The sequence below is a fragment of the Rhinoraja longicauda genome, chromosome 25, assembly GCF_053455715.1.
Source record: "Rhinoraja longicauda isolate Sanriku21f chromosome 25, sRhiLon1.1, whole genome shotgun sequence".
Taxonomy (NCBI): Eukaryota; Metazoa; Chordata; class Chondrichthyes; order Rajiformes; family Arhynchobatidae; genus Rhinoraja; species Rhinoraja longicauda.
In genome coordinates, this window is record NC_135977.1 from 22,258,701 (window position 1) to 22,279,778 (window position 21,078).

Consider the following 21,078-nt stretch of genomic DNA (forward strand, 5'->3'; position numbering starts at 1 on the left):
CTATCTCTCCCTCCTAACCCCATTCCCCTGTCTTCTCCCCATAACCCCTGACACCCATACTAATCAATAATCTATCTATCAATCACTGCTTCAAAAATATCCATTGACTTGGCCTCTATCTGTTGTTACATATAACAATTGAACACTCACGACTCTTGTCAGACATTGTATGTGAAACTTGTGTGTGAAATTGGATTGGAGATACAAGGAAGGAACTAATTGTAGATGCTGGAATCTTGATCAAAATACAAAGTGCCGGAGGAACTCAGTGGGTCAGGCAGCATCTGTGGAGGGAAATAGAGACTTCAGACCATCAGGATAACAGTGGCGATGCATGGAACCGAAGGGCAGGCCATTCGGCCCAATCAGTGTGAGTGACCCTTTCTCCTCCACACGAGTAGATATAATCTGCAAAGGAGAAGTTGAGAGAGGTGATATTGCTTAAGTCATCATAGCTATAAATCCTGAAATACTTTGGGTGTAAGATGAGGCAGCATGTTAATGAGAAACAGGAGGGAAAGCAGAGGTAGTGGGACTAAAATAGAGTCATCTAGCACAGAAACAGTCCCTTGGGCCCAACTCCTCCATGCCGACCAAGATGCCGCATGTCAACTGGACCCATTTAACCCAATTTAGTTTAGCGGTACAGTGTGGACAGAGGAGGAATGCCAGGGTTATTTGAAGTTAGAGAAATCCATATTCATACCACTGGGCTGTAAGGTGCCCGGCATTCCCTCTCTCTCCATCCCTCCCCCACCCAAGTCACACCAGCTTCTCGTTTTCTTCCAACAAACAACTAACAATGGCCTGTTTCCTTTATCATTGTTACTTTTTTTGCATATCTTTCATTCATTCTTCTTCACCACTTTACATCATCGTCTATATCTCTAGTTTCCCTTTCCCCTGCCTCCTGAAGAAGGGCCTCGACTGAAACGTCACCCATTCCTTCTTTCCAGACATGATTGTTTGTCCCGCTGAGTTACTCCAACTTTTTGTGTCTATCTTCGGTTTAAACCAGCATGAGCAGTTCCTTCCCACACATCCAGGTGAATCTCCTCTGTATACTCTCCAGTGCAATCACACCTTTCCTGTAGTTGTGGTGAGCAGAACTGTACAGAGGACTCCAGCAAAGGATAAATCTGCGCTTTATAAAGTTGTAGCATAACCTCATGGCTCATTCCATGCCTTAAGAACTAGGAACTGGAGATGCTGGTTTACAAAAGAAGACACGGAGTGCACAGGTGACGCTTCGGGTTTGAAGAAGGGTCCCAACTTGAAATATCACTTATCCATGTTCTCCAGGGATGTTGCCTGACCCCCTGAGTTACTCAAGCACTTTGAGGCTTCCTCAACTAATGCAGCCAGGTATCCCGTATGTCTGGTTCAACACCTGATATACCTGTGCTGCCACCTTCAGGGATTCTCAGACTGCTACACCAAAGTCACACTGTTCCTCAACACTCCCTAATACCCTATCTTTCAATGAATATTAGACAAAATGGAGCCGTTGGGCCCAAACCTCTCCTGCATTGGTGCAGCACCCTGTCCTCCCCCCCTTCCCTCTCTCCTCAACCCCCCCTCCCCTCTCCCTTCTCCCCCACTCCCCCCTCCCCTCCTTTTAAACTTTAAAATGTGAATAACTTTAAAAATATAACACCGATTTCAATAAAACTACTTGCATTATCACTAAAGTGACAATGGTGAGTAAGGTGGGCCTCAAATTGTCGTGCTATTGTGTACCGTTTTGGCTGAAGTTCAGTCACAAACAAGATAACAAATGAGAGTTTTAGTATATAGATGTCCTACCCTTGTTGGTCCTCACAAAGTGCATCAGCTTATGTTTATCAGAACTAAATTCCAATTGCCATTGCTCTGCCCATTTTAACATTTGATCGTCCCATGGCCCTAGACAAGCCTTTTCACTATCTGCAGCAGTACTGGTTTTATGTCACCTGCAAACTTACTAGTCATAGCTTTCTATATTCATGCCAGAAGTATATAACAAGCAGCAAAGGTCTCAGCACTGCTCTTTGTGGAACACCCTTGGTCAGAGGCTTCCAATCTCAAAGACAACCCACCCATGCACTGTGAGTTTGGCTTGCTTGTATTTATGTACAGGATTATCTAATTTAATTGGATAGCTTTTCACTGGACCTCAGTACACGTGACAATAAACTAAACTAAACTAGAATACAAAACAAAGCTTTTCACTGGACCTCAATAATAAACCTAAACCGTGTCCTACTACCAAGGCAATTTTGAATCCAATTTGCCAACTTACCTTGGGTCTCATAGCTCTAAATATTTCGACTAGATTTCCATGTTAAAGGCAGACTCAGTGGGCTGAATGGTCTAATTCTGCTCCGATGTCTTATGGTCTTACAGCCAATTTCAGATAGACCACATTATTGCACTGCCATCTGCAATACACTACGGTGGCACAGCGGTAGAGTTGCTGTCTTACAGCGAATGTAGCGCCGGAGACTCAGGTTCAATCCTGACTACGGGCGCCGTCTGTACGGAGTTTGTACGTTCTCCCCGTGACCGGCGTGGGTTTTCTCCGAGATCTTTGGTTTCCTCCCACACTCCAAAGATGTACAGGTATGTAGGTTAATTGACTGAGTAATATGTAAAAATTGTCCCTAGTGTGTGTAGGATAGTGTTAATGTGCGGGGATCGCTGGGCGGCGCGGACTCGGTGGGCCGAAGGGCCTGTTTCCGTGCTGTATCTCTAAATCTAAAATCTTGCATCTTTTTGGTTTTGTCCTCTAATTTGAGGAAGGACATCCTTGTAATTGAGGCAGTGCAGCATAGGTTCACAAGATTGATCCCTGGGATGGTGGGACTGTCATATGAGAAAATATTGAAAAGACTAGGCTTGTATTCACTGGAGTTTAGAAGGATGAGATGGGATCTTATAGAGACATATAAGATTTTAAAAGGACTGGACAAGCTAGATGCAGGAAAAATGTTCCCAATGTTGGGGGAGTCCAGAATCAGGGGCCACAGTCTTAGAATAAAGGGGAGGCCATTTAAAACTGAGGTGAGAAGGAACTTTTTCACCCAGAGAGTTGTGAATTTGTGAAATTCTCTGCCACAGAGGGCAGTGGAGGCCAAATCACTGGATGAATTTAAGAGAGAGTTAGATAGAGCTCTGGGGGCTCAAGGGATATGGGGAGAAGTTGGGCACAGGTTACTGATTGTGGATGATCAGCCATGATCACAATGAATGGCGGTGTTGGCTCAAAGGGCTGAATGGCCTCCTCCTGCACCTATTTTCTATGTTTCTATCTGAAAAAAATTCAATCAAACTGATCAGAAAGGATCATCCCCAAAGAAACCAATGATGACTATATTTGACTAACCTTGCCTCAGAAGTGTGGATTCATCTTGTCCAGTAGAATGTTTCTCGTGTATCCTCCCTACTACTGACATTAGAACAGAGCCCCGTAGTGCTGTGGCTTCTCCCAGCTGCCTTTCTTGTGCAAAAGGGACCACATTTGTTCTCATCAAGTTCGCTGGCACCTCTCCTGTGGCCAACAAAGATTTGAAAGTTGGAGTTTCTCTAGTACTTTGTTTTGTTGCTCAAGGTCTGAAATATGTCGGGGCCCCCAGTTATTTCCTCTTTGCTTTCCATAGAAGCTTCTGATACATCTTATCAGGCCACGGGGACTTCTCCATCTTTAAGGTACCAATATATATTTTTTAATGATGACATTCTAGAATTTCGCCAACTCTTCACTGAATTCTTCAACTGCAATATGATCCTTTTTGAATACATGCATACATTGTCTCTTTGGTTTCTAATAGCCCAACTCTCTCCCTGATTAGCCCTTTATGTTAATATAGTTATAAAATATGTGGGACTTTTGATCAATTTGTTGCAAATATTTCATTTCTCCTCTTTGCTCTCTTCAATTTCTCGAGGTACCACCCTACACTTTCTGTACTTAGGAAGAACCAGAGCTATTAAGTGAAAATTGCAGCATGGAAACAGGCCCTTCGAGTCCACACCGACCACTTGTTCACCTGTTCACTCTGGTTCTATGTAATCCCACTTTCTCATCCACTCCCTACACACTAGGGGCAATTTACAGAGGCCAATTAACGTACAAACCTGTGCGTTCTTGAATGTAGGAGGAAAGCAGAATAGCCAGAGGAAGCTTATGTAGTCACGGTGAGAACGTGCAAACTCCACAGAGCAGCTTACAACCCAGCGGTATGAATATTGATTTCTCTAACTTCGTAACCCGTTCTCTCCCTCTCTCTCCATCCCTCCCCACCATAGTTTCACGGCCCTACAGATTAATTTTTCTGATTTTATGCCTCGTTGTCACCTTACCCTCAGCCAACAATGAACAATTCTATATTTCCTTGATCATCGTCTACTTTGAACTGTCGTTTTCATAACTTACCCTTCCATATCTCTAGTCTCCCTCTCCCCTGACTGTCTGAAGAGGGTTTCGACCCGAAACGTCACCAATTCTTTCTCACCAGAGATGCTGCCTGTCCCGCTGAGTTATTCCAGCGTTTTATGACTAGGAAAGATATGTTTATATTCATTATGTGTAGCTGTTCAACAGTAGTACAGCACCTTCACCACGGTTTGCAGCAGTTGAATCACCTTCAATTGCTTGAGTTCTTCTGGTGAAGTTACGGCGTGGTATTGGCTGTGAAGTTGGGGAGGCATAGTGACGCAGGTGGTAGAGCTGCTGCCTCACGGCGCCACAGACCCCAGTTCGATCCTGACCTCAGATACTATCTGTGTGGAGTTTGCACATTCTCCCTGTGACGGCGCGGGTTTCCTCCCACATCCCAAAGACGTGCGTGTTTGTAGGTTAATTGGCTTCTGTAAATTGCCCCTAGTGTGTAGGGAGTGGATGAGAAAGTGGGATAACATAGAACGAGTGTGAACGGGTACTCGGTGGTTGGCATGGACCTGGTGGGCCGAAGGGCCTGTTTCCATGGTGTACCTTGAAAACTAAACATTTTATATGAGGACTTTCAGGATATTGACTCAAGGTCAAGTTTACTGCCATGTGCACAAGTACGCTGAGGTACAGGAAAAACCTTGGTCGTAGCAGCATCACAGGCACATCGACTGAGAGAAACGCACACAAGAACAGATGATATAAAAATATACAAAAATTTCACTTAAAATTCTAAAAGAAAGAAAACTCTGCAAAAAAAAAGACATTAGTGCTTACATATAATTAGAAATAAAACCAAGTTCATAATGGTGCAAGACTGTGTTAGTGCACGACTTGGTAACAATGAAAGTATGGCCAATATATTTCCAAGTCAGGATGGCGTGTGGGGAAAAGTGAAGCTGAAGGTGATTGCAAGCACCAGCTGCACTTATCCTTCTTGCTGGCTACAGGCTGTGAGTTTAGGAGATTGGAACCGAGAACCAGAGGACATACCTGTAGGTTTGAGATAAGGGGGGGGGGGGGGGGGTAAGATTTAATAACAACTTGAGGGGTATCTTTTTTACACAAAGGGTGGTGGGTGTATGGAATGAGCTGCCGGAGGAGGTAGTCGAGGCAGGTACTGTCACAACGTCTAAGAAACATTTAGACAGGTACATGGATAGGACAGGTTTAGAGGGATATATGGGCCAAATGCAGGCAGGTGGGACTAGTATAGATGGGACATGTTGGTTGGTGTGGGCAAGTTGGGCTGAAGGATCTGTTTCACATGGTATGACGCTACGAGATGCTCTTGGAATAAATCTTTCACTGATGTTAGATTGTTATTACAGATTTGTTTAGTTGTATTTGAATTCTTAATTTGAAAAGGCGGGGTTTGAATTTCTGCTTCCGCGGATGTTACTTGGCTCACTGGATATTTCCAGTGTTTTCTGTTATTTTAGATTTACAGCATCCACAGATGTTTTCTGTTGTATCATTGAATTCAATACATTCCTCCATTCAAACGAATGGATTTCAAGCATGAACAGTATTATTCTTATAATTAAGAGCACAGATTTAATGAATGAGCACAAAGTCTTTATTCAATTGGTTTAAACAATTTTTTGAGCTGACAATGATATTGCCATCTTTGGGCGGCACAGTGGTGCTGGGGAAGCTGCCAACTTATAGCCCCAGAGACCTGGGTTCGATCCTGACCTCCGGTGCTGTCAGTGAAGTTGTGACCACGTGGGCTTCCTCCAGGTGCTCCCATTTCCTCCCACATCCCACATGGGTCTGAAGTCTAATTGGCCTTTGTAAAATTACTCCGAGTGTGTACGTAGTGGATGCGAAAGTAGGATAACATCAAACTAGTGGGAATGGGTGATCAGTGGTCGGTGGGCCAAAGGGCCTGTTTCCATGCTGTATCTTTCAATCAATCTAAAATGTGGAGGATTTTCTGCAAATTTATCTGCATTTCTTGTTCATGGAAATATTTGCCTTTTTATTAAAATATAGAATTCCTAACAGCTATTTAACACTCAATGAATGGTTGAGCTGCTAAAGCAAAGATATTTTTCCGTTCAGTCCTCAGACTGCCCTTGACTGACTGACCTGGACTGGGACGGCAATAGCAGCCTTTGAAATCTGGGAAGCAGTTTTTTCTCTATCAACTATTCAATGGGAACAATGCAAGATTGTCAATTGAGTAAAAGTAGTACAAGATTCATATTTCAGCAAATTATCACTGTTGTTTAATCTTCTATTATTTAGCACAGGACCCACTTCAGAAGAGGAATCTGAGGAAGTGTCCCAACCCAAAAGTCACCAGTCCATTCCTTCCATAGATGTTGCCTGACCTGCTGAATTCCTCCAGTACTTTGTGTTTTGTTCAATATTCCAGCTGCTGTTCCCTGTATCTCTTGTCTACCCAATTATAAAAGTTACCAGAAACCTGTCAGATGTATTTCATCCAAGCTTCAGTACTTTCATTTGATGGGAGGAGATGACAGACCATAAACCACTGTCAGGCAAGCCCATCATATTAAAATGACTGTGCAACTAATTATATGAAGCTGAATTGCTTAAAGATCCCAATCCTTTCCTGCCTGCACTCAAAGTCATACGGCACAGAAACAGCCCCTCTGTCCAACTCATCCATGCCAACTGAAATGCCCCAACTAAGTTGGTATCCATCTCATATCCCTCTCTAATCCATTCCTATTTACATATCTGTCCCAAGAGTGTTTTAAATGACACAGTGCAGGAGTAACTCAGCGGGTCGGGCAGCATCTCTGGAGAACATGAATAGGTGACGTTTCAATCGGGGCCCTTTTTCAGACCCGAAATGTCACCTATCCATATTCTCCAAAGATGCTGCCTGATCCGCTGAGTTTCTCCAGCACTTTGTATCTTTGTTTTGTAAAATAGCATCTGCAGTTGCTTGAATCCCATGTACTTTAAATGCCGTCATAATACCTGCCTCAACTATCTTCCTTGGCAGCTCATTCCTTATACCCACCATCCTCTGATTGAAAAAGTTGCCCCTCCGGTTCAAGTCCATCCCCACATCCCACATGCTGGGTCCAGCAGTAGGAAACAGTGACATCGACATGTAATTGCAATAAAAATAGCACTTGCAATTACATTAAATAGAAACTGAACAGTTAACAATGTCTTTTTGTCATAATAAAGTTAATAAAATAAATACTGTTATTGTTTCACATTGATAAATATTTAACATAGTTATTTACCCTGTATCTGTGTACTGTGGACGGCTTGATTGTAATCATGCACAGTTTTTACTCTGACTGAAATGCGCAAAAAAAGCTTTTCACTGTACCTCGGTATATGTGACATTAATAATAAACTAGACATTCACCCTCATACTTTTCAGGGGCCTTATCCTGCAGAATTTTTATTCTGTCAAGCTCAGGACAAGTCCCAGAATATCTAAGCCCTCTTTCTATCTTTCAAACACATGCATATCCTTCTTCTGTCATGGCCTCTGTGCTTGTGTTGCTTGCGTTTCCCCACTTTACTTTCAGGTTCGCACCTTCTTAGTTCCTTCCACACTTACCAAGAAGCAGGACTTTGAGAAGAAAAAGCCACCGCAAGACTTTGATCCATAAAGCACCAAGGAGAGAATTGATGATCCAACTCCAGCTGAATGAAACTCTGCCTTATCCCAGCAACATCCAGAGGAGCAAGGATATTGGATGACCAATTGGGTAATCAGACAACCAACTTTCATCCTATAATCTTACATGAATTTACTGCTTGAAAGAAAGCTGTTAGAAGTCTGGACTGGTTCCTGGAATGGATTATTTCATGACGGCAGTGGGGGTGGGTGGAGAGCTGAAACAGAGAACTATCCATTGCAGCCCTACCTTAAATAAATGGGTGACGTTTCCACTCGAGACCCGTCTTAGTCTTCTGAAGATGGGTCTCGACCCAAAACGTCACCCATTCCTTCTCTCCGGAGATGCTGCCTGTCCCACTGAGTTACTCCAGCATTTTGTGTCTATCATCGGTTTTAACCAGCATCTGCAGTTTATCCCTACCTAAAATAAACTTGTTTTAAATAGGTCCAAGTAACAAGTGGTAAGAATACTGGACTCTATCACGAAGGAAGGAGTTGCCAAGTGCCAGAGCCCTTGGAAACAAATTCACCATTCATACATACAGCTCTTCAGTCTACATACATGGACCTGCGCCCACTATTTCAGCCACTGCCTTCTGAAACCCCGCCTTTACATATCGAGAGCCACTTGACAACAAACACAGAATGCTCACCGCGATTGATTGATTGAAAGATACAGCATGGATACGGGCCCTTCGGCCCACCACCGAGATCACTCGTTCTATATTATTTCACTTTTCTCAACCACTCCCTGCACATTAGGATCAAGAGGCCAATGAATCTACAAATTCACGCGATCACCGGGAGAACATGAAAAACTCCACACAGACAGCACCCGAGGTCAGGGTCGAACTCGAGCTCTCTGGTGCGGTAGCAGCTCTACCAACTGCGCCAGTTGATAACCACACAACACTCACCGTGTATATGTGAAAGAAGGGACTGCAGATGCTGGTTTAAACTGAAGATAGACACAAAAAGCTGGAGTAACTCAGCGGGACAGGCAGAATCTGAAGAAGAGTCTCGACCCGAAACGTCACCCATTCCTAGATGCTGTCCCGCTGAGTTATTCCAGCATTTGTGTCTATTACCGTCTATATTTGAGCCTCTGCGCCACAGTAGGCTAATTCAGTAATGGCGCTTGGGTGAGATTGCTGCCGGAGGACGATACAATTACTGTGGGATTTAGTTGCTCTAGCGATTGTATTCCGAGTTCCCTCGGTCAAAATATACTCCAGAACAACGGCCTTCATTTCTTTCTCCATGTCTGCTGCAATTCACCAGCCTAATTAAAATTAAAATAAAAAACTACTTTCAGGAATAAAGATACATTTTTGAACTGTGCTGCTTGAAAATTACTCATGGGAAATATTCTAGGCCAGCCTAAAATGGGTTTTTACTTTTACAGATCGAAAGGAGTTTCTTTTCCCCCGAAACAGAAACGCATTTCACTGATCACACACACAGACCGTGGCCCACTCTCGCCTGAAACAGCGGCTCCAGAAATAGCCAGCACCTTGTTTAAACAAAAAGACACAACGTGCTGGAATAATTCAGCGGGTCAAGCAGCCAGCGTCTTTGGAGAACATGGAAAGGTGACGTTTGGAGTCGGGACCCTTCTTCAGGCTGGTCCACAGCACCTTGATTACTCATTCTTAGGGCAGCCACACTATAATGTCAGCTCCATTTTGTTTCAGCAGCTCCATTTCTATGTACAGTGGAAGACCGTCTGTGCAGAACAAAAACAGACAACGCCTATATGGGGCCTCTGTAATTTGAAACTGTTTCAGGGGACTACCGCTGCTCACAACCCAAATAATCTCAGCATTAACCCTGCAAGGGGCTAAAAGTCTCCCTTTCCCATCATCAGTAAGTGATAGCGTGCAGCCCTAACTAAATAAAAACGTAGCAAATATTTCCATTCGTGTTAATGGAATCACTGTCCTTTAAATTATATATATTTAAGCATTATCTCCATAAAAATCAGCTTTTGTGCGTCGATTTTAATTTTTACCAATCTCAAAAGAGTTCATATTTACATTCTATAATCATTAATTTAAAAAAAATCATTATGATGTGTGGATTAAGCGGAAAGGCCTTTTGAGTGAAATCGGAATGCCTCAAACTAACCATACGGTGATATAGTGCTGTTCGTAGGGGATGCAGAAAATGAATTCGAAATATATAATTAAGCTGCGTTTTATTTTTTAGAAAGTGAAAAACTGCATCAACCACACACACAGAAATGTTGCAAACATAGTCCTTCGCAGAATTCGGGTTAAATAATAAAAGTGGTACAGACCTTAGTTTTAATCCAGGTTTAAAATAATGTCACACACAAGGCAGTGTACGGAGACGTCACCTGCCACAAATATATTTTGAGACGAACCTCATGCTTTCTAAAAATATATCTTCGTACAGAAATAGCTTGCCATATAAGAAAGTAGAGAGAGGCCGCCGATAGTCCTGGGCAACGAGTCCATACTTTAATTTAAGAGTAAAAAGGGCATCGGATATTAAACATTGTATATTTGGTCTCTCGGAATCCGCCTTAGAGTAGCACGACTGATAAAAGATATATATTCTGAAAATTTAAGGAATTAGAAATAAAAAGTTAAAAAAAATTGTTAAAAAAAACTTGTAACACCACCATTTTGGACAATGGCTTTAAATAGGCTGTCAATTAGCTGTGTTCCATGATAATGTATTTAAACGAACACACTAAAGTACACAAATTAAAAAATAAAATTCTGGCAGGGTAGCCAAAATGTTTTTAAAACAAGGATAACGCCAATCAACCGTAGAAAGGTTTAAAAAACCCTCCACCATTGAGCAAAATTTGGAAGATATTTTAAAAGTTTTTGCTGCATGCTAAAAAGTAAATATGAGCAATTGACATTTAATCATTTAGAAAAAGTAAAACATACCCAACCTTTAACTTACATTATATTCACAAATTAACATTGAATACTGCAATATTTTAAGAACTCGTTTTTAACATCAAAATTTAACATAAAACGCATTTAAATGATCCAATTCTGCTTCATTTTCCTTCACAAAGGCTTCAATTCAGTATAACAGCAGACGGGTGTGCCTTGACCTAGTTTCGACCCCAAGATGCATTCCAAAAAAACAAAAAATGTGTTAATTTTAAAAAAATCTTCATGTCTTGGAGGGAATGTATCCGTTTCGTCATCAGTTCTTCCAATGTGGCAAAATAGAAATTAGAGAATCTAAGTTAGATTTCTTATTTTTTTTAAAAAACAAGAAATCAGTGTTTGAGGCTGTAGAGTTCGAAGTGTTGCTGGCTGACAAGCAGCGCCGTGCCTACTACTGCTGCTGATGCCTGCAGCGCTCACATTCATACACACAGAGCGCACTCTCAGCCTCTGCTCAGCGACCTTTCACTCCGGTCCCCATGATCCTCATGTGAAACCTTTCCGGATTGGCTGCCTTCGCCAACCACCTTTAAGAACCGAAGACGAGAGAGAGAGAGAGAAAAAAAAAATCGGCCAACCATTCAAACCACTGGGAAGTTGCCCCATTGTGTGTGACAGGCCGACAGAGAGCATCTCCCCCTTCCCCCCCTCCCTCTCTCTATCCCCCCCCTCCCCTCAGTCTGTGCAAACGGCGGACGCCGCCAGCAGCAGCAGCAAGCAGCAGCAACCATCAGTGGCGGCGGACGCCTGGCAGCGAGGGCAATGGCGATGTGGAAGTTAACGCTCAATTGTGCTGCTTAAACTTGAATCACTTCTCTCTCCCCATCTTGTTTGGGGACCCAGTTTGACGCCACGTAAACATGGCGCGGTTTCCCAATCCTGATTCAGAATTGCTGTGAGTGAGTTGGGAACCTTGCACGAATTTATACTGCGCGCCAAGGGTGACACTGTTGCAAATATAAATGTTGCAATCGTTTCGGGCGGCCGAGTTGGGCCGACGATATGTGTGGGGTTTTTTTCCGCAGCTAACCATAGGCGTTGAATGTGCGAAGGGAATGGAGAGCTAGTTAGTCTACCCGGAGCAGGCGGGTGGATTGTGGGATACGCACTCTGAGCAGAAGCACACAATATGTGTTGGCTCGTAAAAAAGGAGGCAGGGGATCCACAATGTAATCTAATCAGCGACATGTAATTGTTTTCCAGATCACGCCGTTCGGTCCAAAACCCGTAGCAATCGACGACAATGTCTTTCAAAGAGCTGGGACCTGGAGAGAAACCGAGGCACCACGAAGATCATGACAAGAAACAGAGTTCAAGTGAGATTGTTTTTTTTTCTCTCTCATGGTCCAGCCAGCTTAGATTCCTCTCATTACCTCCTTCCCCTCCACTCCCCATTTAATGTGCAACGTATTCGGTGGAAAGCAAAGTAAAAAATATATATATATTCTGCAGCACCGAGGCATTTTGCAATCATGTGTGTTTTTTTAAATTTGCCATTTACAGGTTTGATCAATGGGATGGAGCACGCAGGAGGGAGTTCAGCAGAGAAGAAAAGTCACCATTGGCGAAGTTATAAGTTGATTATTGACCCGGCGCTGAAGAAGGGGCAGCACAAACTCTACCGCTATCATGGGCAACATTTCAGTCTCCCGGTGAGTATCCCTGTGGCACTGTAACACTTGGGTGCTCTCTCTCTCTCTCGTTGAGGGATGCTGCCATTGTTAATGTTGCAAGCGAGTAAAGTTACATTGTGGTTTGTCCTGTCAGGTGCTCTTAAACTGATACATCTTCAGTTTGCTGCACGTTCTTCACAACTTTTTTCCCCCCGCCCCGTTCACGTTACAGAATCCCGGTGTTCCACCGGTTGATACAGTCAGAGACCCTCGCATTGGACGCATGTGGACCAAAAGCAAAGAAATTGAATTGCCTGTTCCAAAATTTAAAGTAAGTTCATGAAAAACAAGGATGTCGTCCCCTCCCCCTTCACGACTTGAGCGTCATTTTCAGTCAGTTGCGTGCTACTCTAACGTTTTACCTTGTAATTCCGGAGCAGAAACAAATAAATATTAAAATGTCCAATATATATTTTTAAATGTCCAATAAAAGTTCTCTTTTTGATGAGAGATAGAGAATACATTTGATTAAATGTGCTCCTGGTGCCGACAGATCGACGAGAATTACGTAGGACCCGTACCCCCGAAGCAGGTAACGTTTGCAAAGCTGAACGACAACATTCGAGAGGGATTTCTCTTAGACATGTGCAAGAAGTATGGCGAGGTGGAAGAGGTGGAAATACTCTACAACCCCAAGAATAAAAAGCATCTGGGAATCGCGAAAGTGGTGTTCGCATCAGTGAAGGGAGCCAAAGATACAGTCCAGCACCTTAACAGCACTTCCGTAATGGGAAACATCATCCATGTGGAACTCGATACCAAAGGTGCAAGAAAGTTACTTTTATTTACTTGAGTTCTAACCGATTGGGTGTCACTAAGGTCATGCTCATTTTATCACCGGGACTGTCATGTAAATATGTAATATTGACTCATTTTAACGGCGTTTGCAAGTCACGTGTACACACAAATGCAAGTTGTTTAATGTTGCTAGGAAACAGACACTGGGACTGCTGCAATTTGTAAAATCCTCCCATCCTGTGTCTTTCGGGTAACCTGTTAGATTGATACATGAATGAATGACCGATGGTTTTATTTTGAATCGCGCTGCTTTGATTTGATATGATTCGCACCAAGTTATTTTATAAAGTCGAGACCGTTATTTAAAAAATAAATGCAACAGTCTCGTAAAATTAAGGTCAATATGTTAATTCAAGACTGAGGGGTGCCGCTTGTTTTGTTTTAGTACTGAGGGGTGTCGCGTGTGATCAGTCGGAGAGCAGCGCAGTAATGTCTCGATTTAAGCCTGATTTTTTGACTGAAGGGTCGGTAGTGATCACCATGCTGCCATTCTCTAGGTGAACATCGGATGAGATACTACGAGTTACTGGTCAGCGGTCATTTCACCCCGCAGACACTTCCTGTCGGTTCCGATGCCTTTTCTGACTCGTCTCCCATAATAAACAGTGAGTTTGGACAGGTATGGACCTTTTTTAAAAACAAATTTATAGCTAAATATACTGCCGCTTGACAAATGGCGCGAGGAAATAATGTGTTGCAGTGACCCCCACCCACTGTGCCACTTAATGTCACGTTAGTGCAATCGTTTAGACCGGGTGCAGGAAGGCAGAGAATCAAGTTTTTAATGCGATCGTATCAATGATTCTCAGTAACGCGTGCGAGACTATTTAGAGCTACATTTAGTGCCAATTCTGATGTGAATCTTAGCACCGTTTAGTTGATAGACGTTGTGCCGTTTCAATTTTTTTATTGGGTCAGATTGCCAATTAAGAACGGGACTTTCTGCTTGCTTCCTACGTTTTGGTGGAAATAAAATGGGTCTGAAAAATGTAATGATTTACAACATGGGAATTTAGTTAAATCATTTTCTTATTTTTCCTTTAAAACGGGACATTCTCAGATTCTGGTTGTTTAGAATAAGATGCTGGATGTAAAGTTATTGATGCATGATGTAAGAATTATTAACAATCCTTTTGTGTTTTTATTATTTTTAAATCAAACTCTTGACATGCATGTTAAGATGTGGTGGTGGGGGGTGGGGTGGGGAACCATTGATGGACATGTGTGCACTGAAGATGCACACAATGTTGCCTACTGTATTCATGGAGGGGGGAGGGGGGGGTTAATCCCACTTCTAGATCAATAGCTTTGTAACAATATAGCTAAAATGCTAATTTAAGGGGTTTTAAAATAATACAACAAGGGTTTCTGTCACAGTCCACAGTGGGTTCTGGATTCTTTCCATTGTTTGATTGGGGGAGGGGGGGGGGGGGCTCATCATCCTGATTTATCCATCTCTTGACCTTAAATCTGTGCCTTACAGTTATGTCCTTCCTATTTATTCATAGAGTCATAAAACATGATAACAAACCCTGTGGCCCAACATTCCCACACGGACCATCTAAACTAGCCCCACCTGCCTGATCTTGGCCCATAGGCCTGGATAGAGTGAATGTGGAGAGGATGTTTCCACTAGTGGGAGAGTCTTGGACTAGAGATCATAGCCTCAGATTTAAAGAATGTTCTTTTAGGAAGGAGACGAGGAGGAATATCTTCAGTCAGAGGGTGGTGAATCTGTGGAATTCTTTGTCACAGAAGGCTGTGGAGGCCAGGTCAGTGGATATATTTAAGGCAGATAAATAGATTCTGGATTAGTACGGGTGTCGGAGGTTATGGGGAGAAGGCTGGTGAATGGGGTTAGGAGGGAGAGATAGATCAACCATATATGAATGGTGGAGTAGACCTGATGGGCCAAATGGCCTAATTCTGCTCCTATCACTTTGACCTTACGATATCCCTCTGAACCTACCCTATCCACGTACCTGTCTAAATGTTTGTTAAACATTGTGATAGTACCTGCTATCAAGGTTTCTTTTAATTTTCTACTTTGACGTACTGTACCTGGTAATGCAGTTTTTTGTAATGGACATTATTGAGGAACAGCTATCCAGACCATCATGTTCTTTTAAAAGTGGCATTGAGGTAACTAACTGTGTTACTGGTTTCCTGCACAATTACTGTATCACAGGGAAATTCCAAATTTATTTAAATCATTTCCCCCCCTACTTTTCTTAAATAATCTAGTTAACTTTTGTACACATCTAATTTGACTTCATTAGAGCTATTAAATAATATTTGCTCAGGAGGTAATAGGTTAAAAAAGCGTTAATGCTTAATTAGCATCAAATTGTTTTGAGTCTTAAGTTTCTGAGGTAGCAATACTCTGCAAACTGGATTTTGTTCATAGTTAATGGGAAAGCATTAATACATGAAAAAAATAATTTATTAAATAAAATATTTGTGACATAAGATGTCTTGTTCCAAATTGATTATAGTTAAAATATTTTCTCAGCCTTTAACTCAGATAGATGGAATACATGGGTAATTGGCACAAGGTTAGTTTGGAAATTTGCTTTACTTCAGAGCTGCTGTATATCTATAACGTTATGCCTGGAAGTGTTTGAGGGAAGTAGTCAGTGGGATTTTGACCTCTGGTATTTCCTGGGACCAGCTTTGGAACCTCAAGCAGTTCTTTCATCTGATGTGGCTAATCAATAGGAGCTTGTGGTTGGAGAATCCCAGGTGTCACCCTGTTAGCTATTACTGAAGATCCTTTGGCAAAATATTGATGCACTAGCCTGGCAATGTGACATTTTTTAGAAAAAAGGTGAAGCTCGTCTGCTGGAGAAATGAACATCATCAACAGCAGCTTCACAAGCTGCAATAATGTTGGAGATATCGAATGGGTGTTAACCAGTCTCTCCAAAATAAGCAGTTCAGCACCTGTTACATATCTTGTGCTGACACTTTCCAATTGCGTTAACTTGAACCTAATAACCAGACTGCTCCTATAATATGCACAACGTGCTTTTTATTTAATGACACATTTTAGTATCGATATTGGGAATGTCACAGATTTTGTAATGGGGAAAATAGAATATTACTAAGGTCTGAGGCTGCTCACATCCATGCCTGTTCATTATCAGTTACAGCTAGAAGTATAACATTAACAGTTTAAGTCTGAATGTGGGAAATGTGAATAAAACTTCAAGGCCATTCGCTCTTGTGATTTTGTTTAATTCTACACACTCACACAGACATACCTTATGAAGGTTAATTAATATGAAATGTGAGATATATACTTTTGTACGTTGCAGTTTTGTGGGCTTAAGGCAATATTTGTGAATGTTAAGAATGTTGTGTGTGTATAGCACTAGGAAGGGGAGAATTGGTCACTGCTAATTTATTATCCAGCGACTTATTTTGGATGTGTGGATGTCGGGTGACATAAGAGTAGGTTTGTTTCTGTTCTCTTTGTTTTGCTAAACCCCTAATAATCTTGTTACTTGTTAGCCTTCAGGTAATTCTGAAGCTTCACCTTGGTTTGAGTGTTGGCCTTTAAGAAATCAGAAAAGAAACAGACATTTTTAAAGAAAAGACAAATTTTTAAGATTAAGATAAGAATTTAGTAAAAATTCATAGCTGCAGAGCCTATCTTATTACACTAGGTTTAATTTCACTGATGAGCAAAAATATATTACATTTTGAAATAATTATATGTTTTGTGTGTGCATAATAGCATATTTACTGTTGCAAGCTGCTTTGAAAGGATATTGAGGCAAACACGATTATTCTTTATGCATATAGTTCATGTTCCCAGTGAGACTGTTTTTCTAAAGAAAAAGACTTTTAATGGTCAGCACACAATTGTTCATTACATGCACACTCTATCATAGTCTTAAGACCACATTAATATATTGTTGTATTTTAGCAGTGCCAAAAAAAGTTTTTTAAGAAAGAAATTTGCCTTCATCAGTCAGAGTATTGAGTATTGAAGTTGAGAGGTTATGCAAGACATTGGTGAGGCCACATTTAGAATATTATGTTCATTTTGGGCACCATGTTCTTGGAAAGATGTCAAGCTGAGAAGGGTGCAGAGAAGATTTACAAGGATGTTTCCAGGACTTGAGGGTCTGAGCGATAGGAAGAGATTGAGCAGGCAGGAACTCTATTCCTTGGAGTACAGGAGGATGAGGGGTGATCGTATAGAGATGTTCAAAATCATGAGAGGAATATTGTCTATTGTTTTCTATTGTCTATTGTCTATTGAATAGATTGGGAAACCGCGTAGAGTCTCTTGCCCAGAGTGGGGGGAATTGAGAACCAGTGGACATAGGTTTAAGGTGAGGGGCGAAAAATTTAATAGGAACCTGAAGGGTAACTTTTTAACACAAAGAGTGGTGGGTGTATGGAACAAGCTGGTAATTGAGGCAGGTACTATTGCAACGTTTATGAAACATTTAGACAGGTACATGGATAGGATTGGTATAGAGGGAAATGGGCCAAATCCAGGCAGGTGGACTAGTATAGATGTTGGGCTGAGAGCCTGTTTCCATGTTGTATGAGTCTATGTCAGTATTTTGTGAGATTGTAATAAATATGAAATAATTCATTATTAATGTTGCATTTTTTAAGAAGAAAGGCTTTACTGAGATATAAATAGACAACATTTTATTCTACAACATTTAACTAGTAGAACAGGTACAATAAATTAATCTTATAACCTATTTTTTAATTCCTTTTTATATTCTTGTTTTGTCACCCACTAATTCTAGGCAGATGGTTAACATTAGTACTTAACCATGGATGAGTTTTTATTGTTTTTTCTGTGCATCATAGAGTCTCTGAAAATGATTAGGGTCCAAATTAGTTTTTCCCGTGTTTGTTGAAAAAGTAGTCTGTTTGGTGAAGTCTTGTGTCTCTTAATGGTTGTGGGAATTGGCAACTAACAATATTGGAAGTTATGCACAAATTTGTGATTTTTTTTCTATCTCCAGTTTTATCCACTAAATGCGAATTGCGGGTTTAGTTTTTTTAAAACCTATGTCAAGCTTAAATTCTTGTCCATACCTTTTAAGCCATTGATGAATTAATAATGTTTAAACCATATTCTTAAGAGAAATGTGATGACGAAATAGTTACCGAAATTCAAGCAAATTCTAGATTTGTTTGAATTTGTAAAATGGAGTCCTTGAAAGATGGCCTTGAACAGAGATCCTTTCATCTTCCCACAGGCAAATGAATTATACCAGTACAAATAACTCCCCCAAAACACCCCCCCCCCCCCCCACACCGAATACCACTACTCGCATTTTGCATTCTATGTCATTTCTATATTAATGACAGTAGTTTGGCATTTCTAGTCAATATAAAGTGCCAGTTTTAGGTTTGTTCCTTTTTAATTAAGTAATGTAAAGTTCCGAGTGGCATTGTTGCTGTATGTAGATCTTGTGCACAACTAACTGGTGTAAAGTAGATTGCTTTATTCTGTGGAAGGAGTAAAAACCTACCATTGATAACATTATCCCTGGATTAAGGAGGCAATAGGTTCCTACACTGGAATTCACAGGAAAGTCAGATCAGTCTGAAGAAGGGTCCTGACCCGAAACATCACGTATGTTCTCCAGAGATGCTGCAAGACACACTGAATTACTCCAGCACATTGTGCCTTTTTTCTTGTATAAACCAGCATTTGTAATTCCTTGTATCCCCTTCATACTAGAAAGTACTTGGTTATGGACATAGCAGGATCAAGATTAAACATTAATCTTAGCAGCACAGTGGCGCAGCAGTAGAGTTGCTGCTTTACAGCACCAGAGACCTGGGTTTGAACCTGACTACAGGTGCTGTCCGTACAGAGCATGCACGTTCTCCCTGTGACCACATTGGTATTCTCCGGGTGCTCCAGTTTCCTCCCACATTCCAAAGACGTACAGGTTTGTAGGTTAATTGGCTTTGGTAAAGTTGAAAATTGTTCTTAGAATGTAATAGGGTGATCACTGGTCGGCATGAACTTGGTGGGCTGAAGGGCCTGTTACCGCCCTGTATCTCTAAACTAAACTATTCCTCTTGGGATGAAATAGCTTGTTAATACTGATTCACAGAAGAGATCTCACTTGGATGAGACTACGAACTATGTTATGACAAATAGAGTAGATTGGAAGGGAGGGGAGCAAAGCTAATAAGGAAATGACTGATCTAAAAACCTGAACTGAGTCTATAAATTAAAGCAGTTTCGTGCCTTCATGTGAATTTGTTGCTCTTTGGGGAAATTCCAGTTAAAAACATTTATTTCTGACCGACTTACAGTTTTTCTTTGTGTTTGGAGATAGTCAAAAAACAGGATCTTTGGCCCACCAAGTCATGCCGATGAACAATCACCTGTATACTAGTTCTATCTGACACACAAGGGATGATTTACCAATGCCAGATGCATGCCTTTATGGGAGGAACAGACAAAGCCCACGTGGACACAAGGAGAACGTACAAACTCCGTACGGACAGTACCTGTAGTCAGGATGGAACCCGGTTCTCTAGTGCTGTAAGGCAGCAACTCTATTGCTGCACCCCTGTGCCTTAATGAGTAGTTTTATGACACAAATGACCATTGGTGCTTTATTTCATAAAGAGGTAGTGACAAGAAAAATAAGGCATCTAACTGTGGGATGGTATAGTGGCAGAGATTAGAACTGCTACCTCACACCTCCAGTGAACTAGACTCAGTCAATGAACTTGGGCGCTGAGTATGTTGATTATGCATGTGACTGCATGGGTTTCCCCTTGTGTGCTCTAGTCTCCCCTCAGACCTGGTTGGTCGACTAAGTGCTGCAAATTGCCCCTTGTTTAGGTGGATGTCTGGAGAATTTGCTTGTGTGGGTTGTTGAGGATGCAAGAAAGGGGGGAAAATAGGATTTGCATTAATTGGTGTCTGATGTTTGGCACAAACATGATGGGTAGCAGAGTTTCTATGACTCAATATTTTGGAAAAGTTGTGCTCTGTTTGGGTAATTATGTGCAAAAACATCAGCTATTAGGAGTTGGATCAATTTTTCAATGAATGTAATGAGCTGAGTAGACAAGTTTGGATCTTTGATGCAGTGAATATAGCCATTAATAGATAAGGAAACTGGAGCATTAAAATGAACCAGAGTGAACATTTTGAAGTGCGGTTCCTACAAACTTTCTCATTAAATGCAGTAGTGTTGGTAATTAGATTTAAATCTCAGGAATTTTCTCAGTTTCTGAATGTGATTTGGTTTCACTTTCGAGAATCATGAAAATAGAACATTTGTAGAAATGTATCTGTAATGAAGCTAGAGATTTTATTCACAGTTGATTTATAATTAAAAACTAAATATTTAACAGAAAACATTTAAGATTTTGGAGTTTCTGTAGTTCCTACCACACATTTTCAATTATTATTTTTTTAACCATTTCATTTAATCAATCTTATTTATTGGCAGTTTAATTAGGAAGTTGACTTGGAAACATAGCAGATTTATATGTTGATGTTTCTAATGTGCACATTGTTTAAAAACAAATACTTTATGGTTGGCAATAGTCAAGCATAAGTTCACATTTCAAATTTCCTGCAGTGCTAATTTTTATCAAAGCCAGGCT

General features: G+C 41.3%; 2 protein-coding genes across 3 annotated transcripts in view; one reads left to right on the forward strand and one right to left on the reverse strand.

Annotated features, from left to right (window-relative positions):
- The window catches only part of rhof (ras homolog family member F), a 48,849-nt gene extending 37,340 nt beyond the window's left edge, over window positions 1-11,509 (reverse strand). The window contains exons 1-2 of the mRNA XM_078421661.1: window positions 10,351-11,509; window positions 3,365-3,529 (exon numbers count right to left, since the gene is read on the reverse strand). The gene's annotated coding sequence lies outside the window, so the exon portion shown is untranslated. The remainder of the gene's footprint in view (window positions 1-3,364; window positions 3,530-10,350) is intronic.
- Window positions 11,510-11,681: 172 nt separating this feature from the next.
- The window catches only part of setd1ba (SET domain containing 1B, histone lysine methyltransferase a), an 89,131-nt gene continuing 79,734 nt past the window's right edge, over window positions 11,682-21,078 (forward strand). The window contains exons 1-6 of one of the 2 annotated variants that reach the window (XM_078421663.1): window positions 11,682-11,882; window positions 12,191-12,303; window positions 12,491-12,639; window positions 12,833-12,931; window positions 13,154-13,424; window positions 13,956-14,077. In XM_078421663.1, coding sequence (XP_078277789.1) covers window positions 12,231-12,303; window positions 12,491-12,639; window positions 12,833-12,931; window positions 13,154-13,424; window positions 13,956-14,077 — 714 coding nt within the window. In that variant the 5' untranslated portion in view covers window positions 11,682-11,882; window positions 12,191-12,230. Of the gene's footprint in view, window positions 11,883-12,086; window positions 12,304-12,490; window positions 12,640-12,832; window positions 12,932-13,153; window positions 13,425-13,955; window positions 14,078-21,078 lie in introns of those variants that run through there. The other variant, XM_078421664.1, reaches the window with a different exon arrangement.